Source organism: Arachis stenosperma, chromosome 2, assembly GCF_014773155.1.
Source record: "Arachis stenosperma cultivar V10309 chromosome 2, arast.V10309.gnm1.PFL2, whole genome shotgun sequence".
Taxonomy (NCBI): Eukaryota; Viridiplantae; Streptophyta; class Magnoliopsida; order Fabales; family Fabaceae; genus Arachis; species Arachis stenosperma.
This window is the reverse complement of record NC_080378.1, coordinates 110877343-110897605: the sequence shown is the minus strand read 5'-3', so window position 1 is coordinate 110897605 and position 20263 is coordinate 110877343. Positions and strand designations below refer to the sequence as shown.

The following is a 20263-nucleotide window of genomic DNA, read 5'->3' as shown; positions in this document are numbered from 1 at the left end:
GCATAAAATCTCTTTTCAAAATGGCGCCGTTGCCGGGGAATTGTATATGTGTGCCATGTTATTGGTTGGTGTGAATATATTGATATGTACATACTTCCATTTTCTCTTACTTGTTTGTTTGTTTGATTGTTAGTTAGGATTAATCTTTGCTTAATTCCATTTGTTGTCATGAGCTTTCTATCTCCTTCATTGTATGACGTGTTCGCTACCGGATCCGAGCTTAGCCACACTTGATCCGGAAATTGAAAGAACTTTGTTTTGCATTGGGCAAGCTTGGAGGCGGTTAGCCTTTGAGGAAGGTGAAAAGGTTTCCACCAATTCACCAACCACATCCGAGGCTAATTCTGAAACGTCATCCGAAGAAGGAACCATCTATTCTTCCGTTGATACTATTACTAGTTCTTCTCTTGATCTAGGTGCCGACACCAGGGCCACTCCAAGAAGAGTTACTCTCAAGGAAGCAGGTGCACCGGACTTTGTTCTCCAACCTCTTCATGTGCTTCATCCAAATTTAAATGCAAACTTTGAACTCAAGACCGCTTTGATTCATCTCTTACCTAAGTTCCACGGACTTCCCGCACAAGATCCCATTAGACACCTCAAGGACTTTCATGGTGTGTGCTCAACAACAAGGCGGGAAGGATCCGATGAAGTTGCTATATAGTTGTTTGCCTTCCCCTTCTCTCTTGAGGGAAGAGCCAAAGAATGGTTTTACACTTTACCTAATGAGGTTGTTTCCGATTGGGACTTGCTTTGAAGGGTATTCCTAGGTAAATTCTTGCCCGCGGAAGCGATGGACAAGTTAAGAAAAGAGATCTCATGCATTGTTCAAGGCGATACAGAAACTCTATACGAGTATTGGGAGCAATTTCGCAAGCTTTTTGATGCATGCCCCAATCACATGATTGATACTCAAGTATTGCTTAGCTATGTGTGTCAAGGCATGAAACCCCAAGACAAGACTCTGTTGGATATCTCAAGCAACGGCTATTTGTCAAAGTATAGGACGGCGGAGGAGGCTTGGCAACTCATTGCCGACTTGGCCGAGTCCACTCAACATACTAGACGGAGAACCAACCATCCGAAGACCGTGAATGAAGTATCCACTAGTAGTGAGACTGCCGATCTTACCAAATCCTTGGGTGAGATGACAAGCCTTTTAAAGCAACTTCAAATGAATCAACAACAACCTCCTTTCCATCAACAACAACATCAACCTCCACCACCACCACCTCCTCAACAACATAGCCAACAATTGGTCCCCCAACGAATATGTGGTATTTGTTCTTGCTATTCCCACTACACGGATGAGTGCCCAAGCCTCCAAGAAGACAACACCTTGGCGGCTACCCACAATTTCTATGACCGCCCGAATCAAGAATACTACCAACAAGGCGGCAATTTTAACCAAGGGTACTCTCAACAAGGTGGCACTTACAATCAAGGGGGTAGCAACTATAACCAAGGTTGGAGAGATAATTCCAACCAAGGATGGCGAGACAATTATCAACAAGGAGGTAGAGATAATGGAGGAAACCAAAGATGGAACAACAACTCACAAAACCGATACTCACAAAATCAACCATATCAACAACCAAACCAAGGACGGAATTATCAAGCCTACCAACCACCACATCAAAGACAACCACCTCAACCCAACCAATCACAAGCCCCTCAAATCACCTACCCCTCCACTTCTTCCACTCAAGATGACACACTTCGTTACCTTCTTTAAGGACAAAAAGAGCTCCAAACTACACTTGCCTCAAGCCTAACCGGACTTAATTCTACCCCCCAAGCTCTCATAGCTCGCATGGAACCACCTCCTACCTCCACCCCTCAAGCCTCAAGTTCTAGCACTATACCCTCTCAACCCCTACCTAATCCCAAGGGTGGCATCAATGCCATTACCTTGAGATCCGGAACGCAATTGAAAGAGAGGGAGCCAAAGAAACCAAGCCCAATAATAATCACTCAAGATGAGGGGGAATTGAGATAGAAAAAGTTGAGGAGGAAAGTGAGGCACAAGAAGTGGTTGAAGATCAAGTCCCTCAACCGAGAAGTGAAGTATCCAAAGATGAGAAGGCCTTGGAAGAAGAAGTTGCTCCACCAATCCCATTTCCGACATTAGCAAGGAAGGCTAGGAAGCATGTAGAACTTGACCCCAAGATGGTAGAAATGTTCAAGAAAGTTGAGGTAACTATTCCTCCCTTTGATGCCATCCACCAAGTACCTAAATATGCAAAGTTTCTTAAGGATTTATGTATGAACAAAGATAGAATCCATGAGTTAGAAACTATCCCATTGGGGAGTTCTATTTCCACTTTGATGGGAGCATTATCCGAAAAGTGTGGTGACCCGGGCCCATGCATGGTTACTTGTACCGTAGGTGGAGTTCAATTCATTAATTGTATGTGTGACCTCGGTGCATGTGTTAGCATTATGTCCCTTTCCGTTTACCGTACCTTGAAGCTACCGCCATTGAAGCGGTCGGCGGCTAGATTTGTTTTAGCGGATAAGAGCATAATAACCGTGACGGGTATTGTGGAAGATGTATTGATGAATATAAAAAGTTTGGTATTTCCAATTGATTTTTATATCCTTGAGATGCCACCAAGTGAATCCGAAAGGACATCATCCATCCTACTTGGGAGGCCATTTTTGAGGACCTCTAGATTCAAATTGGATGTCTATTCGGGAACTTACTCATTTGAGATAAATGGGAAGGTTGTAAGTTTTAGCCTTGATGAAGCGATGAGGCACCCACTGGAGAACCACTCCATATTCTGGTGTGACTTAATTGATAACATTGTGGCCGAAGTGCATTATGCGAAGCTAGATGAGAAGAACATGATTGAAGAAATAAGTGAAGACCCAAGTGAAGTGAATACATCACCCCATCCAGATCCTCCGGAAGTTCAAGTGTCAAGTCAAGACCAAAAGGTAGAATTGAAGCCACTACCGCCCCATCTAAAGTACTCATACCTTAATGAAGCCCACAAGTTCCCAGTGATTGTCGCAAGAGAACTCAACCCTCAACAAGAAGAGAAGTTGCTACATGTTTTGAGGAAGAACAAAAGGGGCATAGGGTGGAGTTTGGTGGATCTAGTGGGCATAAGCCCAAAGTATGCGAGCACCGAATTTTCCTAGAAGAAGGAGCTAGACTCGTTAGGCAACCTCAAAAGCGACTAAATCCTACCATCTTCGAGGTTGTAAAGAAGGAGGTCACCCGGTTATTAGAAGCAGACATCATTTACCCCATTTCGGAAAGTTAATGGGTAAGTCCCGTCCAAGTTGTACCCAAGAAGTCCGGGGTGACCACAATAAAAAATGAAAGCGGGGAGCTCATAGCAACAAGGGTGCAAAACTCTTGGTGGGTGTGCATTGACTACCGATGGTTGAACACGGCCACTAGAAACGATCATTTTCCACTTCTGTTTATCGATCAAATGCTTGATCAGCTATCCGATAAATCTCACTATTATTTTCTAGATGGCTATTCGGGGTGCTTCCAAATACGCATTGCTTTAGAGGATCAAGAAAAAACTACATTTACTTGCCCTTTTGGAACTTATGCCTACAAGCATTGATAAACCCCATTTGTAGGGTTTATCTTGTGCTTGATTTAGGGAATTTTATCACCTTTTACCCATATTTACCCAATGAATTAGCATGGTTTTGTATATTCTCCTTTAATTGTGCTTAAGAGTGAAAACATGCTTTTTAGGACTCAAAATAGCTAAATTTAATCCTCCTTGATTCCATTAGGTGCCTTGATATGTTTGTTAAGTGATTTAAGGTTTAGGAGGCAAAGATTGGATCAAGAAAATGAAGAAAGGAAGCATGAAAAGTTAGAGAACTCATGAAGAAATGAAAGAACCGGAAAGCTGTCAAGCCAACCTCTTCGCACTTAAATGACCATAACTTGAGCTACAGAGGTCCAAATGATACGGTTCCAGTTGGGTTAGAAAGCTAACATCCGGGGCTTCAAAATGATATAAGATTTGCCATAGTTGCTACACGTATGGTGGCGCTCACGCGCATAGTACGTGCACACGCCGTTGCTGCCACCTGGTTCACTTAAAGCAAAACATGGCCAGCGAATTCTAAAGCCTTGTGGGCCCAATCCAACTCATTTCTGATGCTATTTAAGCCAAGGATTGAAGGGAAATCAACATACTTTTCATACTTTATATGTTAATTACCATTAGCATAGTTTAGTAGTTAGAGTTAGTTTCTAGAGAGAGAAGCTCTCACTTCTCTCTAGGATTAGGATTAGGATTAGGTTTAGTTCTTAGATCTAGATTTTAATTCATTTTCTTCTACTTCTACCTTTCAATTCTTTGTTGTTACATTCATCTTCCTCTATTCTTTTGTTGTAATTTCCTTTATGTTGTTCTTATACTTTGTTGTAGATCTACTTTTGTTCCTCCTATTCTCTTTCAATTCAATTAGAGGTAATTCATAATAATTGTGTTCATTTGATTTGTTGTTGTTTAGTTCCTTGCAATTGAGTAGTGTAGATTTACTTTTCTTGCAATTTTACTATGCTTTCCTTTTATGCCTTCCAAGTGTTTGATGAAATGCTTGGTTGGATTTTAGAGTAGAATTTTATACTCTTGGCTTGGAAAGGTAACTTAGGACCTCCTGAGTTACTAATGTCCAAGTAATTGATGATTGGGATCCATTGACTCTAGTTCTCACTAATTGAATTAGTGGAGAGCTAGGACTTATGGACTAGGATTGATATAGCTCATTTGACTTTCCTTTACTACTAGTTAGAGGATGATTTAATGAGATTAATCCTTGCCCATTCTCATATTATGGTTAGTGATTAGGATAGAGATCCTTGACCACCAACCCTTGCCAAGACCTTTTTAGGCCTTAGTTTATTTTCTTGTCATTTATCTTTCATGCTTCTTATCAAAACCCCAAAATAACTCACAACCAATAACAAGACACTTTATTGTAATTCCTAGGGAGAACGACCAGAGGTTTGAATACTTCGGTTTATAAATTTTAGGGGTTTGTTTTAGTGACAAACAACTTTTTGTATGAGAGGATTAGTGATTGGTTTAGAAACTATACTTGCAACGAGAATTCATTTGTAAATTCTAAACCATCAAAAATCCAATCATCAAGCGTATGCCATTCGACTTATGCAATACACCGGCAACTTTTCAAAGGTGCATGATGAGCATATTTGCGGATTTTCTAGAGCAATGCATGGAAGTTTTCATGGATGACTTCAGTATTTATGGAGATTCTTTTGATCATTGCTTGGATAACCTTGCAAAGGTGTTGGAAAGATGCACTAAAGCGAACCTTGTCCTAAATTTTGAAAAGTGTCATTTTATGGTTAGGCAAGGCATCGTTTTAGGACATATTGTTTCCAACGAAGGTATTTCTGTAGATCCAGCAAAGGTCAATGTTATATCTAGCTTGCCTTACCCCTCCTCCGAGAGGGAAGTCCGTTCGTTCCTTGGACACGCAGGTTTTTACCGAAGATTTATCAAGGACTTTAGTAAGGTAGCATTGCCTCTATCTCGATTATTGCAAAAGGACGTTGATTTTGACCTAAGTGAAGAGTGCATGGCGGCTTTTGACAAGCTTAAGGTTGCATTGACCCAAGCTCCCATCGTGAGAGGGCCGGATTGGAGTCGGCCGTTCGAAATAATGTGCGATGCTTCAAACTATGCGGTGGGAGCCGCGTTAGCACAACGCGAGGGTAAGAATCCATATGTTATTGCCTATGCATCAAAAACATTAGATGGAGCCCAATCCAATTACACTACCACCGAAAAAGAGCTATTGGCTATTGTTTTCGCTTTGGATAAATTCCGAGCGTATCTACTCGGTTCTAAGGTGGTAGTGTACTCGGATCATGCGGCGCTAAAATACTTGTTGGCTAAAAAGGAATCTAAACTGAGATTGATTAGATGGGTTTTATTGTTGCAAGAATTTGACTTGGAAATTAAAGATAGGAGGGGTTCGCAAAACCTAGTGACGGATCACTTAAGTCGCCTTGAACACACCAAGGGCGATTCCACTCCTATTAATGATTCTTTTCCCTTTGAGGGTTTACAAGCAATCTCGGAAGTCATTCATTAATATGCACCAATAGCCAATTACTTGGTATCCCGCACCTTTCCCCCTATCTCTCTAAGCATCAAAAGGATAAGCTAAAAAGTGAATCTAAATATTATGTATGGGATAACCCATATCTTTGGAGATGTGGAGCGGATCAAGTAATTCGGAGGTGCATTCCTCAAACCGAATTCCAATCAATCTTGGAAGCTTGCCAAGCCTCCGAGGGAGGTGGACATTATGGACCTCAAAGAACGGCAAGAAAGGTCCTAGATTGTGGATTTTGGTGGCCAACCCTTTTTAAGGACTCTTCTCTATTTTGTAAATCTTGTTCTCATTGTCTTAGATTTGGTAATATCTCCAAGAAGGAGGAGATACCCCAACAAACAATGTTATTTTGTGAAATTTTTTATGTATGGGGTATTGACTTCATGGGGCCATTTCCAAATTCTAATGGCTTTCTCTACATTCTACTTGCCGTTGATTATGTGTCCAAATGGGTGGAAGCGATACCCACCCGGATGGACGATGCTAATTGATGAGCGGATAATTTATACGCTTTTTGGCATTGTTTTTAGTATGTTTTTAGTATGATCTAGTTAGTTTTTAGTATATTTTTATTAGTTTTTAGTTAAAATTCACTTTTCTGGACTTTACTATGAGTTTGTGTGTTTTTCTGTTATTTCAGGTATTTTCTGGCTGAAATTGAGGGACCTGAGCAAAAATCTGATTCAGAGACTAAAAAGGATTGCAGATGCTGTTGGATTCTGACCTCCCTGCACTCAAAGTGGATTTTCTAGAGCTACAAAAGTTCAATTGGTGCGCTCTCAACGGCGTTGGAAAGTAGACATCCTGGGCTTTTCAGCAATATATGATAGTCTATACTTATCCCAAGATTTGATGGCCCAAACCGGCGTTCAAAGTCACCATCAGAATTTCCAGCGTTAAACGCCGGAACTGGCACAAGGATGGGAGTTAAACGCCCAAACTGGCATAAAAGCTAGCGTTTAACTCCAAGAAGAGTCTCTACACGAAAATGCTTCAATGCTCAGCCCAAGCACACACCAAGTGGGCCCGGAAGTGGATTTTTATGTCATTTACTCATCTTTGTAAACCCTAGGCTACTAGTTCTCTATAAGTAGGACCTTTTACTATTGTATTTTCATCTTTTGATCACTTTAGATCTCTAGATCATCTTTGGACATCCAGTTCTTAGATCATTGGGAGGCTGGCCATTCGGCCATGCCTAGACCTTGTTCTTATGTATTTTCAACGGTGGAGTTTCTACACACCATAGATTAAGGTGTGGAGCTCTGCTGTACCTCGAGTATTAATGCAATTACTATTGTTCTTCTATTCAATTCTGCTTGTTCTTGTTCTAAGATATCACTTGTTCTTCAACTTGATGAATGTGATGATCCGTGACACTCATCATCATTCTCACCTATGAACGTGTGCCTGACAACCACCTCCGTTCTACCTTAGATTGGGTGGATATCTCTTGGATTCTTTAACCGGAATCTTCGTGGTATAAGCTAGAATTGATGGCGGCATTCAAGAGAATCCGGAAGGTCTAAACCTTGTCTGTGTTATTCTGAGTAGGATTTAATGATTGAATGACTGTGACGAGCTTCAAACTCCTGAGGGCTAGGCGTTAGTGACAGACGCAAAAGAATCACTGGATTCTATTCCAACCTGATTGAGAACCGACAGATGAATAGCCGTGCCGTGACAGGGTGCATTGAACATTTTCACTGAGAGGATGGGAGGTAGCCACTGACAACGGTGAAACCCTTGCATACAACTTGCCATGGAAAGGAGTAAGAAGGATTGGATGAAGACAGTAGGAAAGCAGAGAGACGGAATGGACACAGCATCTTCACACGCTTATCTGAAATTCCCACCAATGAATTACATAAGTATCTCTATCTTTATCTTTATGTTTTATTCGTACATCACCCATACCCATTTGAGTTCGCCTGACTAAGATTTACAAGGTGACCATAGCTTGCTTCATACCAACAATCTCTGTGGGATCGACCCTTACTCGCGTAAGGTTTATTACTTGGACGACCCAGTACACTTGCTGGTTAGTTGTGCGAAGTTGTGTTTATGCCATGGTATTGAACACCAAGTTTTTGGATTCATCACCGGGGATTATTTGAGTTGTGAAAAGTATTGATCACAATTTCGTGCACCAAGTTTTTGGCGCCGTTGCCGGGGATTGTTCGAGTATGGACAACTGACGGTTCATCTTGTTGCTTAGATTAGGTATTTTTTTTCTTCAGAGTTCTTAAGATTGAATTCTAGGGTTTCATGATGATCTGTTGAAGTCTGGCTGGCTGTGAAGCCATGTCTAATTTTATTGGACCGAGATTTCAACTTATCATCACAAGAGCATGTTGATTTCTATCAATCTTGCTGTTGGAGCAGTGATCTGCTAAGGCTTGGCTGGCCATTGGCCATGTCTAGTGTTTTAGACCGAAGCTTTCTTTGAAAGCTTGGCTGGCTATGAAGCCATGTCTAATTCCTGGAGTCTTAGACTAAACATTGCATGATTCCTGGAATTCTCATTAAGAATTTTGATACCTTTATTTTCTTTTCCACTTAATTTTCGAAAAAGCACAAAAAAATTACAAAATCATAAAATCCAAAAATTTCTTGTTTGAGTCTAGAGTCTCATTTTAAGTTTGGTGTCAATTGCATGTTTCTGTTCTTCTTGCATTCATTCATGTGTCTTAAGTGATCTTCAAGATGTTCTTGATGATTTCATTACTCTGATCTTTAATTTCTCTTGACTTGAATGTTTTGTGTTTCTCATGTGCATTCTCATTTTTGTTAGTGTCAGTAGTATACAAACTGCTAAGTTTGGTGTCTTGCATGCATTGTTATTTGATTTTAGTTGCATTTTGATTATTCCTCACTATTAAAAATCCAAAAATATTTTTAATTTGTGTCTTTTCAAGTCAATAATACAGAGAATTGAAGATTCAGAACATACAGCAGAGGAATTACACAGAAAAAGCTGGGCGTTCAAAACGCCCAGTAAGGAAGACAAACTGGCGTTTAAACGCCAGCCAGGGTACCTGGCTGGGCGTTTAACGCCCAAAAGGGTAGTGCTTTGGGCGTTAAACGCCAGAATGTGCACCATTCTGGGCGTTTAACGCCAGTATGGCACAAGAGGGAAGATTCTGTTTTCAAATCAAATTTTTTCAGGTTTTCAAAATTTTTCAAAATCAAATCTTTTTCAAATCAAATCTTTTCAATCAAATCTTTTTCAAGATCAATTTCTTTCTATTTTCAAAAATACTTGCTAACAATTAGTGATTTGATTCAACATTTCAAGTATGTTGCCTTTTCTGTTGAGAAAGGTTTAATGTTTGAATCATATCCTTTCTTGTTAGCCAAGTTATTAATTTTTAAAATCAAATCTTTTTAAAATGTTTTTTAAATCATATTTTCTCAATCACATCTTTTTTTTTAGAACCAATCATATCTTCTTAACCCCATCTTTTTCAAAATAGTTTTCAAAATCTTTTCCAAAAATCACTTGATTTCTTTTCCACTCTTGGTTTGCGAAAATCAATTAGTGTTTTTCAAAATGTTTTCAAAATCTTTTACTTAATTTTCGAAAATTACTCCCCCTCTCCTCACATCCTTCTATTTTTGGACTAACACTATTCCTTAATGCACAATTCGAACTCCATCTTTCTTGACAAGTTCGAATTTTCTACCTCTTCCTTCTATTTTTCTTTTCCTCTGGCACCTCAAGGAATCTCTATACTGTGACATAGAGGATTCCATATTTTCTTGTTCTCTTCTCTTTCATATGAGCAGGAGCAAAGACAAGAGCATTCTTGTTGAGGCTGATCCTGAACCTGAAAGGACCTTGAAGCGAAAGCTAAGAGAAGCTAAGGCACAATTCTCTGTAGAGGACCTAACAGAAATCTTCAAAGAAGAAGACATGGCAGCCGAAAACAACAACAATGCCAACAATGCAAGGAAGGTGCTGGGTGACTTTACTGCACCTACTCCCGACTTCTATGGGAGAAGCATCTCTATCCCTGCCATTGGAGCAAACAACTTTGAGCTTAAGCCTCAATTAGTTTCGCTAATGCAACAGAATTGCAAGTTCCATGGACTTCCATTGGAAGATCCTCATCAGTTCTTAGCTGAATTCTTGCAAATCTGTGACACTGTCAAGACTAATGGGGTTGACCCTGAGGTCTACAGACTTATGCTATTCCCTTTTGCTGTAAGAGATAGAGCTAGAATATGGTTGGACTCACAACCTAAAGAGAGCCTGAACTCTTGGGAAAAGCTAGTCAATGCCTTCTTGGCAAAGTTCTTTCCACCTCAAAAATTGAGTAAGCTTAGAGTGGAAGTCCAAACCTTCAGACAGAAGGAAGGAGAATCCCTCTATGAAGCTTGGGAAAGATACAAACAATTAATCAGAAAGTGTCCCTCTGATATGCTTTCTGAATGGAGCATCATAGGTATTTTCTATGATGGTCTGTCTGAACTGTCCAAGATGTCCTTGAATAGCTCTGCTGGAGGATCTCTTCATCTGAAGAAGACGCCTACAGAAGCTCAAGAACTAATTGAAATGGTTGCAAATAACCAATTCATGTACACTTCTGAAAGAAATCCTGTGAACAATGGGACAAATCAGAAGAAAGGAGTTCTTGAGATTGACACTCTGAATGCCATATTGGCTCAGAACAAAATATTGACTCAACAAGTCAATATGATTTCTCAAAGTCTGTCTGGAATGCAAAATGCACCAGGTAGTACTAAGGAAGCTTCATCTAAAGAAGAAGCTTATGATCCTGAGAACCCTTCAATGGAAGAGGTGAATTACATGGGAGAACCCTATGGAAACACCTATAATCCTTCATGGAGAAATCATCCAAATCTCTCATGGAAGGATCAACAGAGACCTCAACAAGGTTTCAACAATAGTAATGGTGGAAGAAACAGGTTTAGCAATGGCAAGCCCTTTCCATCATCTTCTCAGCAACAGACAGAGAGTCCTAAGCAGAACAACTCTGACTTAGCAACCATGGTCTCTGATCTAATCAAAACCACTCAAAGTTTCATGACTGAAACAAGGTCCTCCATTAGAAATTTGGAGGCACAAGTGGGTCAGCTGAGCAAGAAAAGTACTGAACTCCCTCCTAGTACTCTCCCAAGCAATACAGAAGAAAATCCAAAAGGAGAGTGCAAGGCCATCAATATGGCCGAATTAGGAGAGGAGGAAGAGGCAGTGAATGCCACTGAGGAAGACCTCAATGGACGTCCACTGGCCTCCAATGAGTTCCCCAATGAGGAACCATGGGAATCTGAGGCTCAAAATGAGACCATAGAGATTTCATTGGACTTACTTCTGCCATTCATGAGCTCTGATGAGTATTCTTCCTCTGAAGAGGATGAGTATGTCACTGAAGAGCAAGTTGCTAAATACCTTGGAGCAATCATGAAGCTAAATGACAAGTTATTTGGAAATGAGACTTGGGAGGATGAACTCCCTTTGCTCACCAAAGAACTGGATGACTTGTCTAGGCAGAAACTGCCTCAAAAGAGACAGGATCCTGGGAAGTTTTCAATACCTTGTGCCATAGGCACCATGACCTTCAAGAAGGCCTTGTGTGACCTAGGGTCAAGTGTAAACCTCATGCCTCTCTCTGTAATGGAGAAGCTAGGGATCTTTGAGGTGCAAGCTGCAAAAATCTCACTAGTGATGGCAGACAACTCAAGAAAACAAGCTTATGGAATTGTAGAGGATGTTCTGGTAAAAGTTGAAGACCATTACATCCCTGCTGATTTCATAGTCCTAGAGACTGGGAAGTGCATGGATGAATCCATCATCCTTGGCAGACCCTTCCTAGCCACAGCAAAGGCTGTGATTGATGTTGATAGAGGAGAATTGATCATTCAAGTGAATGAAGAATCCTTTGTGTTCAAGGCTCAAGGATATCCCTCTGTCACCATGGAGAGGAAGCATGAAGAGCTTCTCTCAAAATAAAGTCAAACAGAGCCCCCACAGTCAAACTCTAAGTTTGGTGTTGGGAGGCCACAACCAAACTCTAAGTTTGGTGTTGGGAGGCCACAACCAACTTCTAAGTTTGGTGTTGAACCCCCACATTCAAACTCTAAGTTTGGTGTTGGGAGGTTCCAATATTGCTCTGAGCATCTGTGAGGCTCCATGAGAGCCCTCTGTCAAGCTACTGACATTAAAGAAGCGCCTGTTGGGAGGCAACCCAATGTTATATTTTATCTATCTTTCTTTGTTATTTTATGTTTTCTGTAGGTTGATGATCATGAGAAGTTACAAAATCAATTGAAAAAGCAAAAACAGAAAGAAAAACAGAAAGAAAAATAGCACACCCTGGAGGAAGATCCTGCTGGCGTTTAAACGCCAGTAAGGCTAGCAGATGGGCGTTTAACGCCCAGTCTGGCACCATTCTGGGCGTTTAACGCTAGAAAGGGGCACCAGACTGGCATTAAACGCCAGGAAAGGGCAAGAAGTTGGCGTTAAACGCCAAAAATGGGCACCAGCCCGGCGTTTAACGCCAGAATTAGCACAAAGAGCAATTTTGCTCGCCACTTGGTGCAGGGATAACTTTTCCTTGACACCTCAGGATCTGTGGACCCCACAGGATCCCCACCTACCCCACCACTTTCTCTCTTCTTCTTCACCCATTCACCAATCACCTCAACACCTCTTCCCCAAAAACCCTTCACCTATCAAATCCCATCTTTCTCTTCACCACTCACATCCATCCTTCATAAAACCCCACCTAGCCCACCATTCAAATTTAAACCACTTTCCCTGCCAAACCCACCCTCCCATAACCGAACCATAACCCTCCCCCCACCCCTATATAAACCCATCTTCACTCCTTCATTTTCACACAACCTAAACACTACTTCTCTCCCCTTGGCCGAACCACAAAGCCATCTCCATCTCCTTCATTTCTTCTTCTTCTTCTAATCTCTTCTTTCTTCTTTTGCTCGAGAACGAGCAAACCTTTTAAGTTTGGTGTGGTAAAAGTATTGCTTTTTGTTTTTTCATAACCATTCATGGCATCCAAGGCTGGAGAAACCTCTAGAAAGAGGAAAGGGAAGGCAAAAGCTTCCACCTCCGAGTCATGGGAGATGGAGAGATTCATCTCAAGGGTGCATCAAGACCACTTCTATGAAGTTGTGGCCTTGAAGAAGGTGATCCCCGAGGTCCCTTTCAAACTCAAAAAGATTGAATATCCGGAGATCCGACATGAGATCCGAAGGAGAGGTTGGGAAGTTCTTACCAACCCCATTCAACAAGTCGGAATCTTAATGGTTCAAGAGTTCTATGCCAATGCATGGATCACCAAGAACCATGACCAAAGTGTGAACCCGGATCCAAAGAATTGGCTTACTATGGTTCGGGGGAAATACTTGGATTTTAGTCCGGAAAATGTAAGGTTGGTATTCAACTTGCCCAAGATGCAAGGAGATGAACATCCTTACACTAGAAGGGTCAACTTTGATCAAAGGTTGGACCAAGTCCTCACAATCATTTGTGAAGAAGGCGCCCAATGGAAAAGAGATTCAAGAGGAAAGCCGGTTCAACTGAGAAGGCATGACCTCAAGCCTGTGGCTAGGGGATGGTTGGAGTTTATCCAACGCTCAATCATTCCCACTAGTAACCGGTCCGAAGTTACTATAGACTGGGCTATCATGATTCATAGCACCATGATTGGAGAAGAAATAGAAGTTCATGAGGTGATATCCCAAGAACTTTATAAGGTAGCGGACAAGTCCTCTACCTTGGCAAGGTTAGCCTTTCCTCATCTCATTTGTCACCTCTGTTATTCAGTTGGAGTTGACATAGAGGGAGACATCCCCATTGATGAGGACAAGCCCATCACTAAGAAGAGGATGGAGCAAACAAGAGACCCCTCTCATCATCAAATCCCTGAGATGCCTCAAGGGATGCACTTTCCTCCACAAAACTATTGGGAGCAACTGAACACCTCCCTAGGAGAATTGAGTTCCAACATGGGACAACTAAGGGTGGAGCACCAAGAACATTCCATCCTCCTCCATGAAATAAGAGAAGATCAAAGAATCGTGAGAGAGGAGCAACAAAGACAAGGAAGAGACATTGAGGAGCTCAAACACTCCATAGGATCTTCAAGAGGAAGAACAAGCCGCCATCACTAAGGTGGACCCGTTCTTTAATTTCCTTGTTCTTATTTTTCTGTTTTTTCGAAAATTATGCTTATGTTTAGCTATGTTTGTGTCTTGTGATCATTAGTGTCTTAGTGTCTATGCCTTAAAGTTATGAATGTCCTATGAATCCATCACCTCTCTTAAATGAAAAATGTTCTTAATTGAAAAAGAGAAGAATTGCATGAATTTTGAATTTTATAACAGTTTAATTATCTTGATGTGGTGGCAATACTTTTGTTTTCTGAATGTATTCTTAAACAGTGCATATGTCTTTTGAATTTGTTGTTCATGAATGTTGGCTCTTGAAAGAATGATGAAAAAGGAGACATGTTACTGAGGATCTGAAAAATCATAAAAATGATTCTTGAAGCAAGAAAAAGCAGTGAATACAAAAAAAAAGGGAAAAAGGAAAAGAGAAGGAGAAAAACGAAAAAAGAGGGAGAAAAGAAAACGAAAAAAAAAGAGAAAAAGAAAGAAAAAGAAAGAAAAAGAAAGAAATAAAGTTGTGATCCAAGGCAAAAAGAGTGTGCTTAAGAACCCTGGTCACCTCTAATTGGGGACTCTAGCAAAGCTGAGTCACAATCTGAAAAGGTTCACCCAATTATGTGTCTGTGGCATGTATGTATCCGGTGGTAATACTGGAAGACAAAGTGCTTTGGGCCACGGCCAAGACTCAATAAATAGCTGTGTTCAAGAATCATCATACTTAACTTGGAGAATCAATGACACTATCTGGATTCTGAGTTCCTAAAGAAGCCAATCATTCTGAATTTCAAAGGATAGAGTGAGGTGCCAAAACTGTTCAGGAGCAAAAAGCTAAAAGCCCCGCTCATCTAATTAATACTGATCTTCATAGATGTTTTTGGAATTCATTGCATATTCTCTTCTTTTTATCTTATTTGATTTTCAGTTGCTTGAGGACAAGCAACAATTTAAGTTTGGTGTTGTGATGAGCGGATAATTTATACGCTTTTTGGCATTGTTTTTAATATGTTTTTAGTATGATCTAGTTAGTTTTTAGTATATTTTTATTAGTTTTTAGTTAAAATTCACTTTTCTGGACTTTACTATGAGTTTGTGTGTTTTTCTGTGATTTCAGGTATTTTCTGGATGAAATTGAGGGACCTAAGCAAAAATCTGATTCAGAGACTAAAAAGGACTGCAGATGCTGTTGGATTCTGACCTCCCTGCACTCGAAGTGGATTTTCTGGAGCTACAGAAGCTTAATTGGCGCGCACTCAAATGCGTTGGAAAGTAGACATCCTGGGCTTTCCAGCAATATATGATAGTCCATACTTTGCCCAAGATTTGATGGCCCAAACCGGCGTTCAAAGTCACCATCAGAATTTCCAGCGTTAAACGCCGGAACTGGCACAAGGATGGGAGTTAAACGCCCAAACTGGCATAAAAGCTGGCGTTTAACTCCAAGAAGAGTCTCTACACGAAAATGCTTCAATGCTCAGCCCAAGCACACACCAAGTGGGCCCGGAAGTGGATTTTTATGTCATTTACTCATCTTTGTAAATCCTAGGCTACTAGTTCTCTATAAGTAGGACCTTTTACTATTGTATTTTCATCTTTTGATCACTTTAGATCTCTAGATCATCTTTGGACATCCAGTTCTTAGATCATTGGGAGGCTGGCCATTCGGCCATGCCTAGACCTTGTTCTTATGTATTTTCAACGGTGGAGTTTCTACACGCCATAGATTAAGGTGTGGAGCTCTGCTGTACCTCGAGTATTAATGCAATTACTATTGTTCTTCTATTCAATTCCGCTTGTTCTTGTTCTAAGATATCTCTTGTTCTTCAACTTGATGAATGTGATGATCCGTGACACTCATCATCATTCTCACCTATGAACGTGTGCTTGACAACCACCTCCGTTCTACCTTAGATTGGGTGGATATCTCTTGGATTCTTTAACCGGAATCTTCGTGGTATAAGCTAGAATTGATGGCGGCATTCAAGAGAATCTGGAAGGTCTAAACCTTGTCTGTGGTATTCTGAGTAGGATTCAATGATTGAATGACTGTGACGAGCTTCAAACTCCTGAGGGCTGGGCGTTAGTGATAGACGCAAAAGAATCACTGGATTCTATTCCAACCTGATTGAGAACCGACAGATGAATAGCCGTGCCGTGACAGGGTGCGTTGAACATTTTCACTGAGAGGATGGGAGGTAGCCACTGACAACGGTGAAACCCTTGCATACAGCTTGCCATCGAAAGGAGTAAGAAGGATTGGATGAAGACAGTAGGAAAGCAGAGAGACGGAATGGACACAGCATCTTCACACGCTTATCTGAAATTCCCACCAATGAATTACATAAGTATCTCTATCTTTATCTTTATGTTTTATTCGTACATCGCCCATACCCATTTGAGTTCGCCTGACTAAGATTTACAAGGTGACCATAGCTTGCTTCATACCAACAATCTTTGTGGGATCGACCCTTACTCGCGTAAGGTTTATTACTTGGACGACCCAGTACACTTGCTGGTTAGTTGTGCGAAGTTGTGTTTATGTCATGGTATTGAACACCAAGTTTTTGGATTCATCACCGGGGATTATTTGAGTTGTGAAAAGTATTGATCACAATTTCGTGCACCACTAATGTAGTCCTTTCTTTTGTGAGAAACAATATAATTTGCCGCTTTGGGTCACCACGAGCGATCGTGAGTGACCAAGGTTCACATTTTTATAATAAAAGAATGGAATGACTCATGAAGAAGTATGGCATTATACATAAAGTAGCCACGGCCTATCACCCCCAAATGAACGGCCAAGCCGAGGTTTCCAATCGGGAGATCAAGCGGGTATTAGAAAAGATTGTGAAGCCCAATAGAAAAGATTGGAGTACCAAGCTTACCGATGCACTTTGGGCCTACCGAACGGCATACAAGACGCCAATCGGCATGAGCCCCTTTCGGTTAGTATATGGGAAAGCTTGACACTTACCCGTGGAAATAGAGCATAAAGCGTATTGGGCCATCAAGGAGTGCAATCCAAGTTTGGGAGGGGCCGGAGTTGAGAGAAAGCTACAACTAGTGGAATTGGAGTGTTTGAGGTTGGAAGCATATGAGAACTCTAGACTTTACAAGGAAAAGATGAAAGCCGTACATGACAAGAACATAAGAAGAAGGGAATTTAGAGCCGGCGACTTGGTCCTTCTCTATAATTCAAGGCTACGATTGTTGCTCAGAAAACTAAGGTCAAGATGGGAAGGACCCTATCAAGTTGAGAAGGCGGAACCTTATGGGATCTTTCATTTGCGCCATCCCTCAAGTCCCGACATCTTCAAGGTCAATGGGTATCGTCTAAAGTTGTATCATGGTGAAAAGATGAAAAGCAACAAGGAGATTGAGGTGTTCCTTTTGGAAGATGAACCTCATGGCAAAGAGAATTGAGCTAGTAAAAGTCCAACTTAAGGACATTAAACAAAAGAGCTAGGTGAGAGACTGACGTCGGAATTTTTGCTGGTAAAGAATTTCACAAAAACAGTCGCGTTGTAGATATAGTCTCTAAACCAACAGAAATCCCTTCGTACAAACGTTTTGGTTGTTGGTGCACGAAATTGTGATCACTACTTTTCACAACTCAAATAATCCCTAGTAATGGCCCCAAAGACTTGGTGCTCAATACCATGGCATAAACACAACTTCGCACAACTAACCAGCAAGTGCACTGGGTCGTCCAAGTAATAAACCTTACGCGAGTAAGGGTCGATCCCACGGAGATTGTTGGTATGAAGCAAGCTATGGTCACCTTGTAAATCTTAGTCAGGCAGACTCAAATGGCTATGGATGATATATGAATAACATAAAGATAAAGATAGAGATACTTATGTAATTCATTGGTGAGAACTTCAGATAAGCGAATGGAGATGCTTTGTCCCTTTCGTCTCTCTGCTTTCCTACTGTCTTCATCCAACTCTTCCTACTCCTTTCCATGGCAAGCTGTATGTTGGGCATTACCGTTGTCAATGGCTACAGTCCCGTCCTCTCAGTGGAAATGTTCAACGCACCCTGTCACGGCACGGCAATCCAGCTGTCGATTCTCGATCATGTCGGAATAGAATCCAGTGATTCTTTTGCGTCTGTCACTAATGCCCCACAATCGCGAGTTTGAAGCTCGTCACAGTCATTCAATCATTGAATCCTACTCAGAATACCACAGACAAGGTTTAGAACTTCCGGATTCTCTTGAATGCCGCCATCAATTCTAGTTTATACCACGAAGATTCCGGTTAAAGAATCCAAGAGATAAACATTCAAGCCTTGTTTGCTTGTAGAACGGAAGTGGTTGTCAGGCACGCGTTCATAAGTGAGAATGATGATGAGCGTCACATAATCATCACATTCATCAAGTTCTTGAGTGCGAATGAATATCTTGGAATAAGAACAAGCTGAATTGAATAGAAGAACAATAGTAATTGCATTAATACTCGAGGTACAGCAGAGCTCCACACCTTAATCTATGGTGTGTAGAAACTCCACCGTTGAAAATACATAAGAACAAGGTCTAGGCATGGCCGAATGGCCAGCCTCCCAAAGAGGGTTCAATCATAAAAACATGATCAAAAGATTCTAAGATTGAAAGATGAAAATACAATAGCAAAAGGTCCTACTTATAGGGAACTAGTAGCTTAAGAATTACAAAGATGAGTAAAAGACATAAAAATCCACTTCCGGGCCCACTTGGTGTGTGCTTGGGCTGAGAATTGAAGCATTTTCGTGTAGAGACTCTTCTTGGAGTTAAACGCCAGCTTTTGTGCCAGTTTGGGCGTTTAACTCCCATTCTTGTGCCAGTTCCGGCGTTAAACGCCGGTCATTCTTGAGCTGATTTGGAACGCCGGTTTGGGCCATCAAATCTCGGGCAAAGTATAGACTATTATACATTGCTGAAAAGCCCAGGATGTCTAATTTTCAACGCCGTTAAGAACGCGCCAATTGGGCTTCTGTAGCTCCAGAAAATCCACTTCGAGTGCAGGGAGGTCAGAATCCAACAACATCTGCAGTCCTTTTCAGTCTCTGAATCAGATTTTTGCTCAGGTCCCTCAATTTCAGCCAGAAAATACCTGAAATCACAGAAAAACACACAAACTCATAGTAAAGTCCAGAAAAGTAAATTTTAATTAAAAACTAATAAAAAATACTAAAAACTAACTAAATCATACTAAAACATACTAAAAACAATGCCAAAAGCGTATAAATTATCGCTCATCACAACACAAACTAAATTGCTTGTCCCCAAGCAACTGAAAATCAAATAAGATAAAGAGAAGAGAATATGCAATGAATTCCAAAAACATCTATGAAGATCAGTATTAATTAGATGAGTAGGGCTTAGCTTTTTGCCTCTGAACAGTTTTGGCATCTCACTCTATCCTTTGAAATTCAGAATGATTGGTGGTGCACGAAATTGTGATCAATAAAACACAAACAATCCCTAGTAATGGCTCCAAAGATTTGGTGCTCAATACCATGGCATAAACACAACTTCGCACAACTAACCAGCAAGTGCACTGGGTCGTCCAAGTAATAAACCTTACGCGAGTAAGGGTCGATCCCACGGAGATTGGTGGTATGAAGCAAGCTATGGTCACCTTGTAAATCTCAGTCAGGCAGACTCAAATGTATAATGGTGATGAACGAAAATAACATAAAGATAAAGATAGAGATACTTATGTATATCATTGGTGAGAGCTTCAGATAAGCGTATGAAGATGCCTTCCCTTCCGTCTCTCTGCTTTCTTACTGTCTTCATCCAATCCTTCCTACTCCTTTCCATGGCAAGCTCGTGTAGGGTTTCACCATTGTCAGTGGCTACCTCCCATCCTCTCAGTGAAAGCGATTGCATATGCCCCTGTCACGGTCATAGCGGAATTCATCTGTCGGTTCTCAATCAGGCCGGAATAGAATCCAGTGATTCTTTTGCGTCTGTCACTAACGCCCCGCC

At 41.1% G+C, this 20263-nt stretch overlaps 1 protein-coding gene and 1 non-coding gene across 2 annotated transcripts; one reads left to right on the top strand and one right to left on the bottom strand.

Moving 5' to 3' along the window:
• The first annotated feature begins 793 nt into the window (after window positions 1–793).
• Window positions 794–3150, top strand: LOC130963450 (uncharacterized). Its single transcript, XM_057889563.1, has 2 exons — window positions 794–1142; window positions 2000–3150. The coding sequence occupies exons 1-2, from the start codon at window positions 794–796 to the stop codon at window positions 3148–3150; spliced, it is 1500 nt and encodes a 499-aa protein (XP_057745546.1).
• A 7306-nt stretch (window positions 3151–10456) lies between these two features.
• Window positions 10457–10564, bottom strand: LOC130964204 (small nucleolar RNA R71). The gene has a single exon (XR_009080307.1). It is a non-coding gene; the product is annotated as a small nucleolar RNA R71 (small nucleolar RNA).
• Between the last annotated feature and the right edge of the window lie 9699 nt (window positions 10565–20263).